This window comes from Vicugna pacos, chromosome 7 (genome assembly GCF_048564905.1).
Source record: "Vicugna pacos chromosome 7, VicPac4, whole genome shotgun sequence".
NCBI lineage: Eukaryota > Metazoa > Chordata > Mammalia > Artiodactyla > Camelidae > Vicugna > Vicugna pacos.
The window spans coordinates 74,647,175-74,663,431 of NC_132993.1; the positions used below are offsets into that span (position 1 = coordinate 74,647,175).

The 16,257-nt window shown below is 36.3% G+C and overlaps 2 protein-coding genes across 7 annotated transcripts in view; one reads left to right on the top strand and one right to left on the bottom strand.

The window, feature by feature from the left end:
• The window catches only part of FAM185A (family with sequence similarity 185 member A), a 131,259-nt gene extending 129,856 nt beyond the window's left edge, over positions 1-1,403 (top strand). Inside the window, exon 9 of the mRNA XM_072965173.1 lies at positions 1,305-1,403. Within this exon, the coding sequence (XP_072821274.1) occupies positions 1,305-1,393 (89 nt within the window). The 3' untranslated portion in view covers positions 1,394-1,403. The remainder of the gene's footprint in view (positions 1-1,304) is intronic.
• Positions 1-16,257, bottom strand: part of FBXL13 (F-box and leucine rich repeat protein 13) — a 199,536-nt gene that overhangs the window by 101,307 nt on the left and 81,972 nt on the right. For all 6 annotated transcript variants that reach the window (XM_072965169.1, XM_072965171.1, XM_072965168.1 and 3 more), the window contains 3 exons: positions 15,156-15,208; positions 11,810-11,910; positions 1,616-1,745 (listed from right to left, as the gene is read on the bottom strand). In XM_072965169.1, the coding sequence (XP_072821270.1) occupies positions 1,616-1,745; positions 11,810-11,910; positions 15,156-15,208 (284 nt within the window). The remainder of the gene's footprint in view (positions 1-1,615; positions 1,746-11,809; positions 11,911-15,155; positions 15,209-16,257) is intronic.

The following is a 16,257-nucleotide window of genomic DNA, read 5'->3' on the forward strand; positions in this document are numbered from 1 at the left end:
AGGTATCTGTAGTGGGGAGATTGATCCATGGAATGTGTCCAGCACACTGAGTTATTTCTGAATTTGCAAATATTCTTCCTCTGTGATTAGGCCATCTTTGTTTACTTATTGGCATCCATATCGAAGTTAGGCTCCTCTCCTCCCACAGAGACCAGGAGACACTGGTGCTATCTCTCCTGATGATTACGTACCAAAGGCTGGCACCCATGTCCTTGAGGAAGATATTCCTGGGCTGTAAAACTGGCAAAAAACCTTTTTAAGAGGTTTATATCTCAAAGGGAGCAGAGGAAAAATGTACAACCACCAGTTTTCTAAAGCAAATGCTCTAAGAAAAGAGAGGTCGGGGGCCCAGGGTCAGGAAGAAGCCTGTCTAAAGTTGAGTCTGGAGGGAACATTAAGGCCATCCTGGTCATCGTGTGATGGTAGATGTTGATGCTTAACAAGCTGCACGTCAGTAGATCTATGTTAAACAATTGCACGTTCTCACCATTTCAGCCCTAGCTTCAAGTCCCCCAGCTTTTCCCCCTACATCCTCTCTACTGCCTAGTACACCAGGAAGCCACAGTGTGCCAGTGGTGTTGGCTAAGTAAGAATTCTGTCCATTCAGGCACTTGGAGGAGAAACTTGTGCTGTCCTACATTCCTTCCAGAAAATCTGCCTGCTTATAACTGAACCAGTCCTTTCACAGTGCTTCCACCACCTGTACAGCCTTGAGAGCCTTCGTCCCTTCTTGTCTAAATGGGCGTAATAGATATGTACTGCACAGCATTTGTGTAAGAGGTAAATCTGATCTGTGTAAAACACTCAACATGGTGCCTGGCATATAGTAACAGTTCTCATCTGCATTGTTATATAATTCCCACAGAATGATGAACATACTAGGACACTGATATCAATAAAATACACATGGAGGTGGAAGAAAAGAGGTTAAAAGAATCATGACTTAAGTGTAACAAAAGAGAGCAGAAGAAACTGTCAAGGAGGCATAACTGCATCCAGGGTGCCATGCCCTACCCTCCACAATTCCACACTATTTTCTGCCCAGTTTTCCTTAGTCTTGTTCCTTCACACTTAAATATTTCCCCATGTAGACCTCAAATCTTCATGTCATTTAGCCCAAGAATATAATGCAATTTTAAAAATCATATTATTTGTTGTATTTCCTTTCTTACATTTATCACTTGTGGCATTTATTCCAAGTACTGTTTACTCTTTGAAAGCCCATGTGGGAGCGAATTGACTTTCCAGGAAGTTCCTTGCAACTTCTCCCCTCAAAGTGTTTTCCTTTGTTTGTGTCTTGGTAGCAATTCTAAAGTTTTCAAGATTTGGACTCTGGTATTACAACTGTGCTCAGAGTATCTACACAGAAGTGGTCTGCTTCCTCGTCCAGTGAACTCTGCCTGTCAGTGGATGTGACACTCCAGTGGAAGGAAGCCAGGAGCCTATAGTAGCGATCCTGGGGAAAATTTAAGCAGCTGTGGCCATGTAATTTAAAACCTCTAAAAAGTGTGCTGCAGTCCGTGCACAGCGTTAGTATAGCATGAGGGCTGGATGTAGCCCGTTCTCTGGAGGACTTCTTCGCCTGCTGCAGGAAGGGGAAGACTGAAAGACAAACCTGGGTGCAGCCGGAAAGGTCCAGATAGATGAGCTTGTGGCATCCATTCCCCAGATTCAGGTACTGTAAACCTTTGTCTGTGAACTTTCTGCAATAAGCCAGACTAAGATTTTGTAAATTGTGGAAGTGCCTGAAAGATAGGGCAGCGAAGAGAGGAAGGAAAGTGATTATTCTTTAGTTGTTTTCTCACATCTTTCTTAAGCCACTGTGACAAAGAAAAGTAAAACTATAAATTAATCTTTTCTCCTTGCAGATATTCAAGACTCAAACTTTATTGTTAATTCTCTCCCTGCCAAGTGAAGGAGATTGCAGTAGTATATCAGATAATTCATAATCACATTTCAATGAAAATAATGAAAGATTTGCCTAGATTTTTAAGAAAGCTAATTGGGATAAAGCTTTGGGGGAAGGGGAGTTTTGTGCATTCGTGTTGTTTAGAAGTTAGTTTGTGTTTGAATTCCAAGTTTCAGAGATTGTGTTATTGTTGCCTTTAGGTTTCATCTTTGGAGCACCCAAATAATGTGCAAAATGTCTAGAAGGGACAAACCCTTTGTAAACATATAAATGGCGATTAACTGTTACATGAGATTGAAGATTTGGGGCAGAAAGGAGGCAAAGTTATACATAACAGACTCTTAAAATGGACATGATAAGCAAATGGTTTGAAAAAATAAATTTGAATGTGCATGATTTTGTTAGTAACAGTTTTATTATTATAGCTAAAGAAAGATTGATTGATATACAGAGCTTACAAATGGGTTAAGAAAAACAGTCTGTAAATGAGTGGGCAAATATGAGAGAAATAAAAACTACATCAGAGGCTATCAGTCTCACTGGAGTTGAAACGGATTAAATATGGCATTACCACCATGACCAAAATTAGAGCTTCCAGAAAAAAGGGGGGGGGGGTATTTAGGACAAGCCTGTACTGTTGTGCAAGTTTGAGGACACTTGGACAATCTTCCAAACCTTCCTAAGCCTGGCATTTTTTAAAAGTGCAAGAACTCCCACTACTGCCTGCTCTTGTAATGGAATTAACAACATGCTCTTGGTTTGTGATGTGCAACAGTTTAACAGCAAGTTAGAAAGCAAAAGGAATAAAAGCGAGGAAGAAAATGCCTCGTTGTCCCTCAAAAGCCCACAAATGACTAACAAAGTTTACCTTCACATAAATGGGAAATTAGGTATGCAAGCTTTGACCAATTACCAGATTTATTTCCAAAATTTGAAAAAACACATCTATATGATAAAATGGTCCCCATTCCATAGCGAATTATTTGACTCAGAACACACGTTCCCGTCTGGTAATGGCTGTGTCTGTGGGATTCAACAGAACAGTGAGGGAAGCCTCCTGGATTCGCCTGTGGCTGGGTGGGCAGGTCTCTGAAGGAGGAAGCAGCACTAACATCCCAAAGACACCTCCCTTCTTCTGGGGTCCTTGAGTTAACAAGAGCTATGCCAAAGTTTTGGAAATGCTTTGTCTTCCTCTTCCTGAAGTATATCCCTGTGACTCAACTGAGTAAAGTACAATTTTCTTGGAGGTTGTCATTTCTAACGACCCTTCAGCTCTCTAATTTGGAGAAAGGAGTAGTGAGGCAGGCAGCTTGACACAATGGAAAATATACAAGGTTTTGGAATCTGACCAAATTGGATTTGAATCCTGGCCCTGACACTTAACTGCAACTTCCCTAACCTCTCAGAGATTGTTTCCACATCTGTCAAATGGAGATTATAATTTTATCTTTTTTTAACCTTGACCAACTGAAGGGCTTTCCTGAACCTCAGTTTTTGTTATCTGTAACATGAATGTAATCCTATCTGCTCTTTCCTCTTAGAGGTGTGACAATTTCATGAGAACGTACGTGTAACAATACTATATTGAGGGTGATTTTTGTTGATTAAAATCAGCAAGGATAAGGTAGAAGCTTTTATATATATACATTTATATATATATATATATAGTTAGTACTGCTACTACTTCCTCAAATAATAATTACATATGAATTATTCTTAAGAAGTTTGTATTATCTTCTTCCATTTAATGAAACAGTTACTGACCTAACAAAAGTGAGGCATACAACTGATTCCAACAGTTTGGGGGACCTCATATTGCATCTGCACCCTCATTTTGGTCATGGTGGTGATGCCATATGTAATCTGTCAGCTCCAGTGAGGTTGACAGCCTCTGATGTAGTTTCTGTTCCTCACACATGTTGCCACTCATTTGCAGACTGTTCTTTCTAACCTATCTTTAAGGTCTATATAGAAATCAGTCTTCCTTTAGCTAAAATAATGAAACTATTATTTACAAAATCACGCCTATTCAAATCTATTCAAATCTGGTCCAAGTCTATTGTTCAGTTTAAGTGCATGTGATCAGTTAACAAATAACCAAAAATGAGAGTTGAGCAAGGAGTTCTTAAACTTTTTTGTGTCACAGATACCTACAGATCTATGGACCCTTTGTCAATATAAGGTTTTTAATGTATAAAAAAGAATATTTATGATTACAAAGGCAGTCAATTATATTGAAAGATATCAAAATATTTTAAAAACCAAATGAGTGGAATAACAACATATATGCTCCTTTATTAACATGTTAAATAACAAGATCTAGTGGCAGTTCTAATAACTACCATGATTTTGAAGCAGTGATGATATTTTGAACTATTTGTAACAACTATAGGAAAATATTTGTGATTTATATGCGTGAAAGAGTCCCAGGGACTACTAATACTACTCTGATTTTATTACCTACATTTCAGTTAGAACTTAGTGAAACCAAAATTTTTTTTCTCCTCTCAGGATTCATGGAACCCCTGATTTCCATGCCTGGTCTCCTTAGAGGCTCCACTGACCCCAGGTTAAGAACCTTGGGTTTGGCAAAAGAGATTGTTGATTAAATTAAATGACCCCCAGATTAAAAGTCTCTAGATATGTCTCTTCAAAGTAGAACCTCATGGGAGCCATTGGTTTGAAAGCAAAGCTCAGGAATCTTGAGTGGCCCTGCAGGCCTTTCTAGGGATTTACAGTGTTGCAGATTAGCGCTTCTGGGAATGGCAAAGGTATCAGTTGACAGTGAAATTGTTCTTGGCAAATTGTATTCAAAATTGCTACTTTTTATCCTGAATTTTGGCAAAGAAACGTGTCCTTTACATGAGTAAGATTTGGTTGATCATTTTTCTAATCCAGAGATGACTTGATAACTCGAATTCCACTTTAAGGTGGTGTTTTCAGCCTGTGTTTGTCTTCTAATTAGATTTGATAACTAAGTATTTCTTACGTGTGTGGCAGTGGTGTTCTTTTTGTGATTTATTTATCTTTCTACTGTTGCCATAATCTTTAAAAAAATCACAATTCTTATAGAAACTACAGAGATCATTTCTTCTCCTTTGTTTTGGCCTTTTTTTTTTTTTCAGTAAAGAATTGAGGCCTTCTGTGTTAGATCTCTTAACACCTGAGGCAGTTATTACTAGAGGGAAATGTAGAATTACGTACTTAAATGAAAATCTCTCTGAAAAATCACAGACACAGGCCCAGTCATAAAAGAGAGGATTTGTATGTAGATTTTTTTGAGTTAAGTCTTGGGCTTTTTAGTCTCACAGAGGTAGTTTTGCATAATAGAATTCCTGCAGGAAATCCCAATGCAGTGACTTGGCCTCCTATTTACAAGGCAACAGCTAACTCTGTCTACCCTAATCTGATGGGCACTGGTGAGACTATATAACACGAGAGTCCCTGCCAATAAGAAGTTTCCAAGCCAACTGAGTGGTTGATTCATCTATCTGAAAAAATAATTAGACATCATGCTACTACAGCATATAAGGCTCCATTAAGGAGCAGAGATCATAATAGCTTTACTCACCACTGTATGCCCAGAATGCCTTGCAAATAAAGGTTGATTCGCATGGTGAATAAGTGACTGAATGTTGCTATTAGAACTCAGGAAAAGGAGAAATCACTGTGGAGTTCTGATAGATAGTGTGAGGTCTGTGGATTAGCAAGGGGATGAGAAAGGCATTCCAATTGTAGAGAAAGAGAAGCATGTAGGAACCAGATGACCAGAGTTAAGGGCTTCACTTGGAAAACCTGGGCAGATAAGTTTGACCAGATAATGTTAAAGGACAGTAGGGAAGAGTCTAGACTTCATGCGTGCCAAAGACATGGTAAGACTATTGTTCCAGGATGATACTTCCTGCAGCATAAGGCAGAGCAGACTGAAGGGAAGAGAGGCTAAGAGTGAACCATCAGGATGCTGTGCCAAATGAGATGCTGAGATTGCCATCTAGAATAGATTGTGAGAATAGGAATAAATGGAAAGGGTTTAATTCAGGAAGTATTTAGAAGCAAAAAAATATCTTGTACTGGGCATGAGTGTAGGCAGCCCTCATTTTCTTTCTTTCTTTTTTTTTTGGCTGGGGGAGGTAATTAGGTTTGTTTATTTGTTTATTTTTTAGAGGAGGTACTGGGGATTGAACCCAGGACCTCGTGTATGCTAAGCATGTGCTCTACTGCTTGAGCTATACTCTCCCACCCTCTCGTTTTCAGCTTTAGGAAACTGAGAAGGTCCCCAAAGCCGTGAGAAAAATACTCAAATTAAAAACTGGCAAATCAGTATTGCCAAGAGAGGTGAACAAATTACATTTTTCTTTGGAAAAAAGTACTAAAGACACCAAAGAGTGAATGAGAACAGCAACAAACAACATGTCTCTGGTTATTAAAAAATTAAATTAATTAAAAAATGCCTTTGCATAACCAAGCATGTTTGAAACAATGGAAAGCAGAGCAAAAATAAAGTCGTTATGAAACGGTTTTTTTATTATATGTAAGAAAGTTCAGTGTACATTTTTTTCATATGATGAATAACATCAGTGTCAAATAGCATTTATCCTAAATGTTGTCTCAGTAGCAAGAACTAGCAGTTAAAATCAAAACAAAATTCTCATCTTGGGTCCAGTTTGTCTATCTTTTGCTCACTGAAGGTATAGCTTCATTTGTGAAATGAACATCTCTGGAAAACTATGCATAGCTGTAGAATTATTTTAAATGTCCCAGGAGGAAAGGTTATCTCAAAGTATGGTTGGAACAAATGTTTTAAGTTTAAAAAATAATTTATAACGTGATGTATGCTACTCCCAAATCATCTGCTTTGTAAATTCAGGTTTTCACATATGGATTTATGGATTTTATAATATGTATTTCTCTCTCTTCCCTCCCCACTACCCTGCTCTATCTAGATATAGATACATACATGCATACATACACACAAACATACATATATGCACATATACTCTCCCTATATAAACACACATGTTCATACATGCACATATATCCATACACAGATGTATCTTAATATGGAATGTCTAAAGAAAGGTATTGAGTGATGTTCTATATTGCAGAGCAGAGAACACTATAGAACTCCTGAAAGGATCAGGTGCCGTCCACAGTGGTGTCACTGGAGCTGACTTGCACCAGCCCATGAGAACTAATTGTTAGCATCTCTTCCCAACTCGACATTCAGTGACACCATGTTGGTAGTTTAAAATTGGCCATGGTGGAATTAGTTATACCACAGAAATCAGTAAATCCTATAAATTAGGACATACCTTTGCCCGCTACCCCAGCCAGTTATTAAACATTAACTGGAATGCTGCTGTTCTTAGAACATGCTTTGAGAACTACTGATATAGAGAATGCAGTGGGCTGAGGAAATGTATACAGAGGCAAAAATGCTGAGAGAGAAGATGGCAGCTTTAAAGGATGAGAATCAAAATTCAATCTAAAAATAAAAGGGGAGTCTTAAGATGAAACCTGAACAAATGGAATAGAAGCAGAGTAAAAGAAAAACACCCATCAGATTAAACCCAAAGTGAGGGGCATTCTATAAAATAAATAACTATACAGTGTTCTTCAAGTGTCAAGGTCATGAAATACGAGACATGACTGAGGACTGGCACAGATTGGAAGAGACTATGGAGAAATGACAACTGAATGCAATATGGAAGCCTAGATCCTAGACATTGGATCCTAGAGCAAAAGGACATGAGAGGAAAACTTAATAAAATATGAATAAAGACTTTAGTTAACAGAAAAACAAAGAAAGAGACAAATACCTTCCTTGGCTGAGAAAGGATGTAAGTTTTAATGTTCAAAAGGTTTACTATGATCCAGAAAAAAGTTAATTGAAATAACACAGTTAACCTTTGAAAATGTTTTTAATTTCTCAGAGAAAAAGAAATTCTTGCCAGCATCTTGGAATAAAAAATAGATTACCAACAAAGAAGAAAAATCAAGCTGGCTTTAGACATCTCTTTAATTTTAAATATCAAAGATTATGGAGCAACATTGTAGAGTTTTAAGGATAGAATAAGGGACATAATTCAAAACTATATACTGAGAGAATTTGTTGTTCATCCTCCAAGAAAACAAAGCTATTTTCAGAAAGCAATGACTGAAAATCTAATACTTGCCCATCTTCCCAGATAAAGAGTTCTTTAAATTATATTTCCAGTCATCATAGGATGAATCAAAATCAAAATTAAAGAATAAGAAAATTGTGGAACAAATGGACCATCTATGATTGACAAAACTAGAGTTAGGACTACATAATCATTATAAATATGATTATAATATTGAGTACAAAGACCAAAAATCAGTATTAAAAGGAAAGTTAGGTGCTTAACAAAAATCACAATTAATATATATTTTACATACAAGTGAACGGAAGTAGAGGAACATCAAGTTCAAGGGAAAACTGGAACGTATCAGATCTCTTGTCTAACACGGGGAGCCAAAGTTACTCTTTCATCGAGACTTTAGTAATTAAGAGAAATGCATGTTAAAGCATGCTTTTTAAAAAAAACATACAAATAGACACTAGTTAGAATATACAAGAGAATACACAGATATCTTTGAAATGCTTTCAGCTCATAGAAATAAAAAGCACTTTATATAGCAAAGGTCAGAAAAAATGAGTACAGGGCAGTAACATAAAAACCAAAAACATAAAGCAGGATAATAAAAATAGGACCATACACTCAGTTGGATAAGAAATATTAATCTTTTAAACTATCCTCTTAAAAAGGCAAAGAGATTAACATTTTTAAAAGTAGAAGTTAGCTATGTGCTGCATGTAAAGATAAACCTAAAATACAGCAACACAACGGTTGAAAATATGGGGATACATAAAGTTACTCCACAAAACTATAAGCAAAAGAAAATAAAAGTGACTGTATTAATAGCAGATTAAGAATGAATTTAAGGCAAAGAAACATCAACCAGAATAAAAAATATAATTTTATGTGAACAAATGCTATAATCTATAATAAAACATACTACTGATTAATATTTATGTATAAAATATAAAAATAATAGAAACTTGATTATAATAGGTAACTAATATATCACTATTATCTATGACATGTCAATAATTTATACATATATATGCCCATATACACATAGAAATTTTGTTCTCTAAAAAAACTCTCCTGTATTAAACATTCATGGATGATTTACTAAAATTAATTAATAAACTAGTCCATCAAGAAATCTCAATAAATTCCCCCAAGTAGAAATAATTCAGTCCACATTTCTTGACCACAGTGTACAAAACTGAAATTAAAAACAGAACTTAATCAAAGAAACTTCAACCACTTGAAACCAAAAATTCTCTTCTAAGTAATTATTGGGTCAAAGAGGAAGGTACATATACAACAGTTCGTTTAGAAAAAGAGAACAGTACTTATAAAATCATAGAAGCTTTGCCTAAGTTCTTATTTTGAAGTAATTTTGTAGCTTTATTTTTTTATTTTAGAAGAAATTGATTAAATCATACAAATGAAAAGTTTGAAAAGATACATATATATATCATACCCAAGTCCAAAAATGACCATTTAGAAAATATAATGAAAAATTATAATCAGAAAGGATATCATTCACAATGGCAATTAAAAAGATACCACAAAGACTATCCATATGAATAAAACAAAATTTTGAGACATTTAAGAACATTTGAAAAAAAATTCTAACTGTACTATGTTCCTGATAGGTAGACTAAATATTGTAAAAATGAATTAGTTCCTCATTTATTTTATCTTTAATTATCAGCATACTGGTAAATATCTAGCAACTGGCTCTTCAAAAACTTGTATGTATATAAATGTATATATGTTTACTATAAATTTGTACATCTTACTATTTTACATTAACTATTTTGCAGGTACAAAAGATGTACAGCACACAACTTAAAATAATAATAGAATATACAATAGTGTTTATTGTAAATTTTATATAGTCAATTGATTCTCACACAAGGCTTTCACTGACTTTTGCCAAACTCATAAATGTAGGTAGTACTTTTGTCTCCTACATGCTCAAAGGAAAAATAAAATCTGACACTCTGCTGCATTTCTTATTTTCATAAAATAAAAATAAAGTTCAAAAAATTTGAAGAATATTTATAGTTTCAATATGAATATTTTTATTTACATTGATGAGTAAGACAAAAGTGAAACAAGGATGTATGTCCAGATTTCACATGTCTATCAATGATGCAACTTCTTTGCTGAATCTGATAACAGTTTTCAAGTACTGAAAGAATACTTTCTCAATTTTTTTGTGCTATTCACGACGTTGCAGCTACAGGCATGACACACTTTTAAATTTTATCTGCTTTTTTGTTTTCTCCAGTCTAAACAATCAACAATAAATAAATCAAGCCCAAATTTGTATTGTTTGCCATTTTCCATGGTGTAGAACACTCCCATTTTGGCTGATTTCAAGCTACCAATGAGTGGTCAGTGAACATGGAGTTGGGAAGAGATGCACAGTAGCCCACAGTTCTGTAATGTTTTCACCTACAGATACAATGGACATAAATAACCTTGAGAACATACATCACAGTAACATGTACAAGAACATTAGAAGGTGATGAGTTTTTAGTACTTACTACCTATATAAAATTTTTAGGTATATAAAGTGACATCACATATCAGTTGAGAAAAGTTTTATTCAATAAATGATGCTGGAATAATTGGTTAGTTATTTAACAATTCTTAAAGTGAAAAAAAAAATTCTTAGCTCATGAGCTGCACAAAAACAGGCTTTTAGCCACACAGGTCACAGTTTGCTGAACCCTATGATCATTAGCTCATTGTCTCATTTATCTACCGAAATAAATTCTAGGTTGATTATAGATTTAAGTAAAAACAAATCATACAAGAAAAAAATAAGTAAATGCATATCAAATATCTGGAAGGAGGAAAACCCCCTATTTTTAAAAGATTCAAAAAATTCAAAGGAAAGATCTGATAGATTTGATTAAATAAAATATGGAAATTCAATTAATTAGATAAACAAAATACATAACCACTTTTTTTTTAGCATTGCACATTTCCAGAAAATGGCCAGAGGAAAAAGATAAGGGAAATTATCACCTAGAATTTTCTGTTTAAGCTTTTCCAAATGCCTCACTTATTTTTTAAAGGATCTTAAGAAAGTTACATGCACAAAAATGGTTCATTCTTTAATAGCAGTTTGAAAATGTTTTGTATCTCTCCCAGTATGATCATATACCCTTCCTGATTAGTCTTTCCTTGATGAAAGTAGAGAATAATTGAATGATGTAAAATTTTTGATAAATTTGAATATTCTGTCAACTCTTGGTGATGTGTTCTCCTGTCCCTTCTCTTTCAAAGAAGTGCTAGCTTGTCAACAGTCCATAGATCAGAAAACAAGCATCAGGTTTCCTGGAGGTGATGGGAGTCCCAACAGGTAACCAGAGCATGGCCACAGGGAATCTGGCACTGCAGTGCTCAGAGTCTAAGGAGGCAGGATTTGGGGGTTCTATTGTAAAGAAGTCCAAACGCAAGACTGGAATTTAGGGGCCAAGCTCCAATGCCCAAGGAGGAGGAACAGAAGGAGAAGGCAGAGTCTAACTCAAGCTACTGAGAAAATTGCTACAAGAGTGACCCCAAAATACTGGCCAAAGCAAAGGACCAATTATTCAACCAGCCCCTCCCCCACCCCAGGAGGGAGAAGTTAGGCACCAGCTTGGAGACTTGAAAGCAGTCCTCTTGTCAGCCACAGTGGTGGGGTGTTAGTAACAGCAGCACTGCATTTGGGGAATGCTAGAGCAAGTCATAGCCTAGAGGAGCATAACTGTCTTCAGTGTAATACAGATAACACAAGCATTACCTCGGCAGGAGTCTCATCGTCCTGTTAGTGATAGTTGTGTTAGATAGATTGAGATACAGGACTCCAGAACAGCTCTCAGAGATGTATCTCATTGATTCATCCTGCATAAAAACAGAGAGAAGAATCTTATCAAAGTCTAACAGGCTTTGCTATTTCACCCTTATCTCCTTATCATCTCTCTCCCTGCTCCATAAAAGTATATGCAAGACTTGGTCTCTTCATATTTTTATTCTTAGTTATAAATCAAATTAAATAGAAGGTGATGACTCTGCTTAAAGCTCCATTACTCCCCACCCCCACCCCTTTTCCCTTTCTTTGGAAATAAAGTCCCATTCCATCACCGTGACACTTCATGAAAATCTGAACCCTTACAAGTTCAACTCTGTAACAGGAAATTTGAGCTCGTGTCAAAGTGCCAAACATTCCTGACCCTTTAGATGCATGAAAGTGATTAAAAATGGGTCCATTTTTAAGCTTACTAAAATCATTCTGAAAGGCAGGAGTAGTAAATGCTTTCAACTGGACCTCATTAAAAAGGGAGTCCATGTTTACACATACATATTTATATAGAGATGTATGTGTGTATGTAGTTAAGTTTCTGTGGTTCTGTTACTGAATATATTAAAACAGCTGAACAGATTTTCAGCAAATTTATGGTAAGTTTGAGATGGCTTGAAGTAAAATATAGGCTACATACATGTTGGATGTGAAATTCAGTGTTGGGGGTACTGTGGGGGAGAATCTCAAAGACTCAAGCAGCACTCTCCCACAGAGCTGAAACCCACTACAAGAGAAGTGTGACTGCCACATGAGAAAGACAGAAAAGCAGAGTGATTTCAAGCATAAGCCCTAAATTAACATTTACAAGACAGATGAGTTGCAAGCTTTGATTGCAATGGAGCTGCTGCTTTTATGGGTAACTAGTTATAAAATGCTCTAGAATGAGTAGCAGCAGGTTTGTGTTTGTTTAATGGTAGTTGCTGAGTCTTCCCAGGAACAATGAAGAGGTCTGCTACTTTTAAATATTTGCAGCACATTGTCCTGGAAGAATAGGCCATTGCAGGAAGAGGTAAATTGTCACTTGGCTAGGAGATGTGGTTTGGGGAAGAATTCTGCATGGTCAGTATGGCTGCCCTCAACACCACTAAGGATGGCAAAGGTTTATTATTAGCAGGACCATCAGTGTTTACCATTCTGTCCCTAGCTACTTCCTGGAATCATGAATATTAAAATAACAAAATCCTGCAGGTCAGAGCATCTTGAGCATGGAATAAGAATTGGTTGATTTACAGGGGCTGCAAACCACACCTTAAAGAGAACACAAGTTTATTGTTTATTGTTTTTTGTTTTTTTCTTTATTTTAAGTTGTAAAACTATAGTTCTGCTGTGGGAAAGGCTCTATGGCTAATGACACATGAGGACAAGTGCAGGGCTTTCAATAAACACCACACTCTTGCCATTGCATTCAAGATGCCGGCAATTTATCTAAATACTCCACCACCAAAATGTAAGATTTGGATATACATGGATAGATAAAAAAGTATACAGTACAATTTTTTCCCAGCAGGAATTGAGAGAACAAACATAATGTGTGGCATTATAATTTAATACAAAGAATGTATCTTCAAAAACATTCATGGTGCCAATCAACTATCAAAGTGATTGTGTATCTGTTGGAAGACTAGCGAAAATGCAAATTGAGATGGGGCAAGGAGAGGATAGGAAGCTGGTTTGTACACCCTTAGAGAGGTAGCCACTCAGATGCAAATGTGGGGGCCAGCAAGAAGAAACTGGAGTAGGCTTTATGTAACATAGAATAATCTGATTTTCCCTTTGAGATGAGGAGACAAACAATTCTCTGCATTTTCCTGTCTGGAGAAAATTCAAACGAATTTTGTTCTCAAGGTTTAAAAGAACTCCAGTTTCAATCCTCAAATGTTTGAGCACACAAATACAAAAATTGTTTGAGTCTACATCTCAGGATCGTTCATGAATTTGTCCACAATGCCCTCAGATCTTTCTGAATGGAATATATTCATAAGGCAAACTTCTTAGAAATCAAAGCTTTCTGAATCAATGTTACTCAACTCCTTAAGTGCAAGTCTGTCTCCCAGTCTATGTCTCAAAGGGAAAAACAGTAGTAAAATGTAGCTGGATAAAATTATCAGCCCTGTATGTTATGAGACTCCAAAACTGGAATAGACTTTGATGTTCATAAATTCGTCACAGATGGCATTGTTTTGACTTTCATATTAGAAAGCCAAATTTAAAGAATATTATCTTTTAGTCAAGTGAGAACTGAAGCTCCCTGAGGGCAAGAATTGAAACTTAATTCATCTAAAATTCCCTATAGCACATATATTTTGTAACATATAGATTCCTTGTATCTTTATATATAAAAATAAGTACATCTTTAACATTATATGTACTAAAAATATCCACAGAAAGAGATAGAGTAGAAATTTGAAAGAAAAAACTGTAACAATGAGGCTGGGTAGGTAGCAAGGAGGAGCCAATTCCTCAAGTCTTTTCACCTGTGCCAAGGGGCATGGACCTTGTGGACCTTAAAGAGAAGCATGGCACAACTAGACTCTTCATTCTGTTCCCTCCTATCTCCAAGCCAAGAGCACAGCCTGAGCAAAGGCAAAACAGCTAGGGGAGCTTAGTACATGCAGCAAAGAAAGCATAGCAGCATGTGGCTGCTGAAACTTAATGTGCATGCAGGAACTAGAACAAGACACTGCTGGAAAGGGAGGCAGAGGTAAGACCACTGAGGGTCTCCAAGGTGCAGTAATTTTAAAGAGCTGTGACTTTATCCAATAGTGTAGATGACAGGTATGAGTATAAATGATGGAAGATGGGAATGAAATGGTCAGATCTGCCTTTTAGAAAGAATATTCTGTGCTCATAAGGTGGAAGACAGATTGGAAGTAGAGGCAAGCCTGGTGACAGGGACCAGAAAGGAGCTGGCTAGGATTGCATGTTCATTTCCATCTACCACAGTTGATACCCATGAAGACTGCTAAAGTGAGTCTGTTGTCTCTGCTGGGGCCCACTTTTTTCCATCTCATACATGCATGGCCTTAAATATCAATATAGTTCATTTTTGTGTAATTGTTGAATAGTTTCCACTTTCCAGAGACTCTAACCTTGGGCATATGTAGAGGATTAATAATAGCATTGGGTAACATTTCTTGCCAATGTTTAACGTAGTTTGCTTTTTTTCATCTTTAATCCTAAATGAGCACACAGGCATGTATTTTGGCAGAACCTCTGTGTATTAGCACTCCAGTGGAGCTAGTCTGAATCTATACAAACAATAGTAAAATAAGCTTCTTATACTCACCGTGAGTGTTGGACAATCAGAGACATTCAGCTCTTGCAAGTTTCTACAGAGGCCTAAATCAAACAAATCACACATTACTAAACAACATATTACAAATGTTTAAACTTAAAAGTTTTTCCATCCTACATTCAATGCAGTGTATTCATTAGAAAAACAAACAAAAACCTTGGCAAGTAACTTGTTCTAAGTTTATGGTTTCCTTTCCCAGAAAAGCAATTTCTTTTAGCTTTAAAATTAAAATATATGCACATGTTTATTATTGTCTGAGGATTAAGAAGGAAGGGGAAAAAAGAAAAATACTACTTTGGGGAAAACTGTATATATGTAGAGCTTTTAGCTTTGAAGCACTTGAAGAAATCAGTCTGCTTTTTTGTGGCATGACTTTTTTGTTAATATTTTTGGGTTTTGGTTCCTTTTAGCATTTTATTAAATTTTTCAAACATACAAAAAGTTGAGAGAATTGCAGAATTGTACAATGAATATACCCATCATCCAGATTCTATAATTTATATTTTACTATATTTGCTTTATCACACATACACCTGTACATCCACGTCTCTGTCCCTCAATCCATCTTAGTTCTTACATATTTTAAAGTTGTATATTTCACACCCACAAATACTTAAGCATTAATATCAGAAATAATTCAGCATGCATAATAAGTAACAAAATATTTACATTTTAGGTTAGATTTACATATAAATTACAATGAATTGCAGAATGAGACGTAGAGGGTCAGAAAGGCCAGGTGCCTGATTAGTTCTGGGACCGGAGACAACTGCACAGCTTATAATCTGGCAGGGAAGAAAAGACAAGACATGCATGCAAAGAGCTAGACAGCAAAGTGTTACACAGTCAGCACTCTGGGTCTAGACCAAGAGCAGGTAAAACTCCAAAACTGAGATAACAGAGGAGCAGTGAGGGGTGTGGGCACAAAACAGGGAGTGGGAGGAATGCTTGGGGCAAAGAAGGGAGAAGGCATTCTAGACGGAGGAGACTGGTACAAGCAGGAAAACTCCAGCAGTGGGGTGAGCCTGGCATTCACACTACTCCAATGAATAGAAGACATATCTAAGATAAACAACAGGTTTATACTGCATAG